At 37.8% G+C, this 8904-nt stretch overlaps 1 protein-coding gene across 1 annotated transcript; it reads left to right on the top strand.

Moving 5' to 3' along the window:
• The first annotated feature begins 2814 nt into the window (after positions 1 to 2814).
• On the top strand, positions 2815 to 8587 carry ZFP42 (ZFP42 zinc finger protein). Its single transcript, XM_006198083.3, has 2 exons — positions 2815 to 2886; positions 7575 to 8587. The coding sequence occupies exon 2, from the start codon at positions 7670 to 7672 to the stop codon at positions 8585 to 8587; it is 918 nt and encodes a 305-aa protein (XP_006198145.1). The 5' UTR covers positions 2815 to 2886; positions 7575 to 7669.
• The last annotated feature ends 317 nt before the right edge of the window (positions 8588 to 8904 follow it).

Here is an 8904-nt window from a genome sequence, read left to right as displayed (position 1 = left end):
ACACGTTTAAGGTTAATATGCATTGACTATATATGACACATGTTTTCTTAAAATATTCCATTCCCGTTGCTCTTGACGTGAAGATCTAAAGTCTTACGTGACTACAAGGCCTGGTACTCTGGCACTGCACATCCCTCTTTGTCCCCTCCCTTTCACAGGTATTCCATCCACTGTCAGCTGACTCTGCCTTCAGATCCCGGAAGCTCTAGGGAAATCTTCCTGAACTTCCTGATTCCATCACAGTCTCCCATTACGGGCTCTCCTAACACCCAATACCCACCCTTCATTGTGCTAATAATCGCTGCATTTTGACATTTACAAAGCGTGATTATTTCATTGCCTTTATTTAAATTTTTGATATCTTGTTTATCATGAGTTTTTGCACTTGTTCTATTTTTTTAAAAGACTGCATTACTACTAATCTTAATTACTGGATTTGGGGGGCACCCCTGAAATGTTTCTGCAGAAAACCAGAGACTTACTTGCTTCACCCGAGCCTAGTTCTGGCCCTGCAATGTCAACCTGCAAATTCCAGGAGGCCAGAGACACAAATACCCAGAACCTAGAACAGTGGCCTGTCTGGGGGAGAAACTTAAATATGCGTGGACTGAATTAGGGCATATACGTAGTTCTGGAATTCTAAGCATTTTAAGGAAAATATTGGTTGGTATCACAGAAATAAACTGTCAAACTAAAAAATAATTTTTAAAACAGCCAAAATATTATTCATAAAAGAATTACTATGACTAAAATTCCAGAAATCAAAAAAACCACTTATTTCCATCCACCACCCTCTTTGTACCAATTTCAAAAGGCAGCCCATTTTTGTTTCAGGGTTTAATTGGTTCCCTAGCTCATTTTAGAGAAATTCAATTTCCCTTGAGCTGGGTTCATATGACAACAGATGAGTTCCTTCTTTTTGATTTGCTTTTTTTAGGGCCATGGAAAGGAAAGCTAAAACAAAATGGGAGCAAAAATAATTTACATAAGAGGTGTAGTGTGAAATGTAAATTTGGATGTTCTAAACATGTAGTCTCCAGTTTACAAACAGACACAAACCAAGTGACTACACTGCGTCAGTGGTGGGGAAGGGGATTACTAACTAATCCGGTTCATTTTATGCACTATCTCAAATGCCAAGGGAGTGATGACTACAGGGTGTGGTCTGGTGAATGAGAGGCAAGAGTTAGATGAAAATAGATCTTTGGCTTTAGCTATGTGTGTATGCGTATCTCTTTCTCTCTCTCTCTATGTCACCTATACTTAAATATATAATATATACATAATATGTTATGTTTATATTTTGTTTATACATCATTATATGTATCATTTCAATATATATAAATAATGATAACGTTTTAGAGAGAGAGAGAGGTTTAGAGAGAGACCTCCAGTGGGGAAAGGGACTTCCAATGACATTGCCATCATTCCATTTAAAGGCTTGGAAACAATGCTTTTCTCAGGATTCTTTGGCTCCTTGAAGTTGTATTTCTTATGGAAACCCAAAACACTTAACATTTTTATCACATACACAGAAAGTCTGGTTCAAGCCTTCTCTGAGAACTTGCTGTACAGTTTCGAGAGGCCATAGCAATGCACTGCAGAGAACAGGAGAGTAGTTTCTCACAATTCCTGTCTTCAGAAATTCACCAGCAAATAAAAATATTCTAAGGTAAGGAGCTAAGGGAGCTTTATGTAACTATGATAGCAAATGGACGGGGACCTGGTGTGCCTATCAGGGGGGATCAAGGAATAACACATAAAAATAGTTTAAATGTTTCCCACATTGGAAATGATCTTTTATTCTTCTCACTGGCATTTATTCCAAAGCAGACCCAAAAGAAAAGAGTAGAGAACTGCTCCCAGATATATATGTGAATTGCAGGCAAGCAACAAGTGAAAATTTAAGAGGCTTTTAAACATTGATTTGGTTTTTGTTTTAATGGTCTGTATACTTATACGAACTATTAAACTTCACTAGACCATAGCCAACGGTGAGCATTGATTGACCGCTGCTTTCAAAGTGAGTTGTGTTACCTTTAGAGATATGAACAGTCACAAACAAACCACAAAACCTCACTTAAAACTTACCATTTTTTAAAAATACGTTAATCATTGTTAAGAACATATTTATTTCCTTAAATGACTAACTTGTACATGCCGAAACTTATTTTAAAAAAAACTAAAAAAAAAAAAGAGATATGAACAGTCACATTAATGACTGGAAAAGAACAGCAGTAATAGGAGTTTTTCTGCGACTGGGGATAAGGTGAAATGGAGGTGTAGGTCCGGAGAAGATAAGAGAAAGCGCAGGGGAAGGCGTGGTGCGCATTCCAGGGGACAAAAGCTGCCTCCACCAAAACTGATTTTCTTTCAGTGACATACACCTAACTGTTTAAATTTGACTACACCTGCGATCGTTTGGTCTGCAGACACTTACTGAGTGCTTACTTCATGCCAAACTGGACTATCGGGATTCAAAGAGGTTTGCTCTCCTCGTGGCGGAGGCGCAGTGACTGCGGTGCAGGGTCGGGAGGGGTCGCCTCTGCCCCTTCGGCTTTCGGCTTTCGTTTGAAGGTGACCTGGCAGGTCCTGGCGGCCAAGCCCACCTGGGCCCGGAGCAGAGCCACGCCCACCGCCACTCCCGCCGCTGCCTGACCCCTCGACCTTCAGAGGTTTGGGAGAGCCTTTCTCTGTGATCTATGTATGCAGAGTTGAAATGTAGGTGTAGCCTGACCACAGTGTGTCCATCAAAAGGAGGGTGGGTCCAACAGGCAGGGCGTAAAGCAGGGTCGATTTCAACGGCTGTCGGGAGCAAGAGTAGCAGTGTCTTCTAAGTTTTACCTTTGAGAGGAGTTGGAACAGGACACAGAGTGCATCGCATGGGTAAGTCTTGTTTCATGGAACTGCTTTATTCAGCTGTGGGAAAAGGGGTATGTATTGAGTTCGCTACTCAGGACGTATTTTCAAGCGTGGATCCCGGTCAAAAAGATACTGAAAACCGCGGATGAGAAGCGTTTATCGTCCTAGAACCAGGTGGGGAGCGTGCCCTGGCCAGCAGACTTCTAGTTTTAGACTGCGTTCATCTACAGCTAGTTTGGGCCACTGGTCCCAAAATTTCAAAGCATAAAGGAGGAAAGTAAATACACTTTTAAGAAATCAGATGTTTGGTTGAAATTTCCCTTAAGTTGCTTTTTAAATTTTTGTTTCAAAAATTTGTATAAATACCGTCTTTCGTCGCAAGTAATGGCTAGGTCTGTTTTATATTAAAATGTTTAAATTAATTTTTACAACGAGAGTAAACTTATCTTCCCTTTCTTCCCTCCTCAATTATCTGCAAAGGGCTCTACCATCCACCCAGTTACTTGAGCAAAAAAACACACAAACAAAAAAACAAAACAAACAACAAAAAAAAAACTAGGACCATTCATTTATTCTAGATTCTTGTTTCTCTTAGCCCCTTTATCCAATCCCACAGCAAGTCTGGGAGAGTCTATCTCCATTTTTCCTCTATCTCTCCATTTCTTCACAGCCACCACATGCTCCAAACCACCATTCTTTTCCTAGATTACTGAATAGCCTAAGGGATATTTTTTCTGCTGTTACTCCTCTTTTCCTCACTAATTCTTTCTTCACAAATCAGCCCGAATAATCTCTTAACCTAAAACTGATCATGTTAATTTAATCTCCTTGTTTGAAAGAAACCCCTTAATAGTTTCCAATGGCTTGGGAATGAAATGCAAATGGACTCCCTCCTGCACCGACCTCAGCCTTATCTCAGACCGATGAGGTCTTTGCTCGCCATTTTGTATGATAAACAGGACTTTCTTTGCTGTCCAGCAAGTTAATGTACTTCCTGCTGCAGTTAGGAAGGACTCTTCTCACATCTCCTCCAACTGGCTAATACTGTTCTTTTTCAGGCCTCAATCTAATGCCTCCTTGAAGGCCTTTACATTCTTTTTAAAGACAGCCTCCCCCACTTTCCCTTTTATACTGTAATTGGTTTCATTTCATAGCATTTTTCTCAATCTGAAACGATTTTATTTACTATTTCATAAAAACTCTTCGTTTATGTGCATTATGTGCATCTATCTCACGCAGATAAAACGCTCCATGAAAACTAGGGATTTTGTATCTTTTCCGTTGCTCTAGGGTCAGCACCTAGAACAATGGTACTAAATATTTGCCAAATGATTGAGTAAGTGATGCAACCTTCGAAGTACTAATAATAATGATGCAACCTTGGAATTACTTCTGTCACAACTTGAGAAATATAAATACATAGTATATAGTCTCACGCCATTAAGTAATTCATATAACATCCAGATTTTGTCTTCATGCCAATGTTTCACCAGTACATTTTCCATGTGGTTATTTCCACCAAAAATGTTCTTGTCACAGTAACAGACATGTTCTCACAATGAATTAATAGATTACCGTTTCAATTTTATACATCATTCTCACAAGCCTGCATATTGTGTGAGAAATGGCATAATTCTCAGAGATCTGACAAATAAGAATCTAGCTTAGCAAGGTAAGGGCTGTGCTCGGACCTTGGTAAATTCATCAAGAAAATACTTCTTTCTCTCAACCCTGATATCACTGAGAGCCAACTTTTTGAAACTTCTGTCCTGTGTGTGTCTAACGCCCCAGATAATTTTCTAGTAAATTAATTTTATAGGATTTCTAAGTAAGATCTTGCCAGTACGATGACTAAATGCATATTCATCAATTCATTTCATTAGACAAATGTATTAAGTGCCAGGGCCTCTGAATGAGATGCAAAAGACTCTTGCTCTCTTAGAGCGTACAGTCTAGTAGGTAAGACAGATCTTAAATAATCAGAACCAAGAGGCTCTGATCAGTGTAAAATAGGGAGCTAAGAGAAGATTAACTTGGGGACCTAACAGAGATAGAGTCAAGGGGAGTTTGCCCAAGAAGGCGATGTTTAAGCAGAGACCTGAAATGTGGGTGGGAAGTAAACCTCTGCATGCACCGCCTGTGCACATACTCATATGGCAGTTTTTTTAATTCTGTAGTTTGGTATTTAGTCTGGGTTGTTTTTTTTTCAACTGAAGCATGGCTGATGTACAGTAATTATGTAAGTTATAGTTGTACAATATGAGAGTGCGTAGTGTTTTGTCAAGAGGGAAGAGCATGGCACTTTATGGAAGGAGACTTTACTATGGCTGGAAATGAAACAGGAGAGCTGGAGATGGCAGGAGACAAGTTTGGAGGGAAAAGCCGAATCAAATCAAATTGCAAGTATTTTCAATGGACTAACTGAGGGAGGGAGTTATGGTGTTCTTTCCTATTTAAACTTTAGATCTATTTCTAGTGATTTTGTTCCAAAGGTGCTATATTCACTAATTCAAAATGAAATGAAAATTATTTTTTAGCTTTGAGAGCAAGATTTTGTTAGGCAAGTAGTCCTGATACAGTCTCCCTGGTTTATTTCACCTTTATAAAGTTCAGAATAAAGGATAACACTTGTACCATTAACGTATTCTATATCAGGAATGTAACATATATAAATAGCTTGAAAACATTTATAAATAGCCACATTTTAAAATAACCACCTAAAAGAATCATGCCATTTATTTTTGTTAAAAAATCATATTTTATTAGTATCAATAAATTATTAAATATTAAGTAATAATTCTATGTACTTATATATTATTTAATGAGGAATAAAATATGTTTGTTTATATAATATATACTGATTTATTAATTAATTTTATTTAATTAATAATTAAATAAAAACAAAGCATGCATTTTGATTGGTAAGAATTTTAAATGTGTTCTTAAACATTTGTCTGTATTCTGTGGAAATATTTGTATGTTATATATGCAAATATATAAGAAGACATTTAAAACTCTTCCCTGAGTAAGTTATATATAAATATTTGATTCACATTTATTTTAATACATAGTTTATTCATATATAATATAATACTAATTATATATTCATTTATATAATATATAATGCTTAAGACATTTAAAACTTAGCAATTTATATATATCTTACATGTATCATATATCATTAAATATATACTTTATTTTATATATAATTTATGTAGTATATGTTTATTTGCATAGAATAGTGTTTAAGAAGACAGAAAAATATGTTTTATTTACATTTTATGTATTCTTTTTTTACCAAAAGTAAATGGCACAAAGTTTTGAGGTGATTTTTTTGTTTGTTTTCATATTCTTTTTCTTTATAAGTTATCTTGTAAGATATTGAATATAGTTCTCAGTGTTACATAGTATAAACTTGTTGTTTATCTATTTTATATATAGGGGTTAGTACCTGCAAATCTTGAACTCCCATTTTATCCCTTCCCAACCCCTTCCCCCTTGAGGGGATATTTTTAAATATGACTATTTAAAAGTATTTTCATTTCACTACTTTTACATTTGCTCCTTTTTAAAAAGCATTTCATTTTTGTTCCTACAGCAGAACATCAGGACACTAAAATTGAGATCTTTTATAAGATACACAATTGTGACATTAAGCAAAAGACTCTTGAAAGTATAACACATTCATGCTGTAACTTTTTTAATACTACTTTTAGATTTTTAAGGAAAAGATCAAAAAACATTCAGGGCCAAATTCTCCTTGTGCCTTTATTTTAACTTGCATTCATAAAAGATGGGAATGCACAGATTTCACGTGGCTTATTCTGTGGATTCCCACTTTCTAGAAGGGTGGGCAAACGGCAGCTTGTGCACCACGTCTGCTGTGTATTGTTCACCTTCCGTTTACTGTCTGTGGCTGCTCTCACGCTACATGGCAGAGTTGCGACACAGACCCACCCGTAGGGCTCACAAAGCTTAACTCCGGCTCTCTACAGAAAAAGTTTGCTGCCTTTGGTCTAGAACGGTAGCCAGCACTCTGCAGGATCCAACATATATTTCTGGAATGAATGCAAAGGTAAAATAATAGTAGTACACATGAGTGATCAGCGTTTGCTCTGTGCCATGAACTGTGCTAAGCATTTTATACACGTTATTTTAATTTGAGTGTCACAACAGTGTTACAAAAGAAAATCGGCATATTTTGCTCCCTCACCGCCTTCAGGTTTTTAGTCAACTGCCACTACTGCCTCAATCAAGGTTTGCCAGAGCTCCCTATTTAAGTTTGCAAACTCCTACTTTCTATCATTCCCTTGGCTTATTCTATAGTACTTCGCCTTGTACATTATTTATTTATTTTGTATGCTCACGAGAGCATATACTCCATGAGGCACAGATTTTTTGTATGTCTATTCACTGATGTCTTAACCCATGAGTAACCTAGAGTAGGACTGGCACATAGTGAGTGCACAATAAATGGGAGGTGATCAATTACAGAAGTCAGATAACTTGTGGGGATACCCCAGGTAAGAACTGGTAATGACCCATGTCTTAAGTTACAGCTAATTCTCTTACTCTTGCAGAGTTTGTCACAGATATAAATGTAGTGATTCTGTTATTGGAAGTTGAGTTCTAGGCCATTTTTTGAGGACATTTCCTGACAATGGCTCTGATGTTGGAATGTACTTTACCTAATGGCTGCTATCTCCAAGCAGGTCTTTGCTGAAGACGACTCACCCACATCACTGCTGCCTGGAAGTGGTTGATCTATCCTGGTGCAAACCTTCAAGGAGGCAGCTAGCAGGACGACATGGACCAGCAACTGAAGAAAAGGGAAAAGACATGTGACCAGAAAAGCCTGGGTAGAAAAGCCATCAGTGACAGTAAGCCAAGACCAGCCAAGTCACAGCCACCCCAGCAGGAACCTCCTGACACACCGTGGACCTTATGTGATGAGGACGTGTGCTATGAGACAAGTTTTCAGGTTGTTGAAGGGGATTCCTTCTCCGACTGTTACATAGAATGCATAATAAGAGGTGAGTTTTCTGAACCTGTTGGGGAAGGGGACTCACTCCTTAAGTCCTTTGACTGCCTGAAAGAAGGATCAGAACAAGAGCTTTCTCAACAGGTTCTTACAGCGAGCTCACTCCTTGAATGTTCCTTGGAGTACATGAAAAAGGGGGCAAAACAAGAACTCCCTCAACAGATTGTTGGAGAAAACTCACTTCTTGAGTTTTCTGAGTACCTGACAGGCAAGAAACTTCCTCCTGGAGGAATACCAAGCGTTGACATCTCAGATCCCAAACAGTTCACAGACTGTGCTAGAACGAAGCCAAGTACAAGTAAAGAACATGATGCTTCAGAGAAAGTTGTGTGTCTTCAGAGTGGATGCACAAGAGAGTTCAAGGATAGAACTTCCATGAAAAATCATTTCCGCGTGCATAGTCCCCGAGATCACATATGTGCAGAATGTGGGAAAGCCTTCAAGGAGAGCACAAAACTAAAAAGGCACTTTCTGGTTCATACTGGAGAGAAGCCGTTTCAGTGCACTTTTGAAGGGTGCGGAAAACGCTTTTCCCTGTCCTTCAATTTGCGTACCCACGTGCGCACCCACACTGGGGAGAAACCTTTTGTGTGTCCCTTTGAAGGCTGTCACAAAAGGTTTATTCAGTCAAGTAACATGAAAGCGCACTTCTTAACTCATGAAAAGAACAAAATGAATCAGTGAAGGAAGATGGAACATAATCCTCAAACAGAACCAGCACGTGAACAAAAGGGGACTGGGGACATGTATGCCTCATTGATTATTGTTTCAGGAAACAAGTTTTAAATCAATATTTTCATCCTACAAGGCATTTTTAATGTTACTAAGATGCTTCTATAGTGATATTATTTTAGAACTTTGTGTACAGAATTATAATGTGCTTCCAATAGTAAGGTCTGTAATGAACTTATTTCAAAAGCATAATCCTTAATATACTACAAATTGGATTTTTGGATATGTGATTTAATATCACATTACTATAAATATATTAACTGGTTTTT

Source organism: Vicugna pacos, chromosome 26 (genome assembly GCF_048564905.1).
Source record: "Vicugna pacos chromosome 26, VicPac4, whole genome shotgun sequence".
NCBI lineage: Eukaryota > Metazoa > Chordata > Mammalia > Artiodactyla > Camelidae > Vicugna > Vicugna pacos.
The sequence above is the reverse complement of the archived record's forward strand: the minus strand, read 5'-3'. Positions and strand labels throughout refer to the sequence as shown.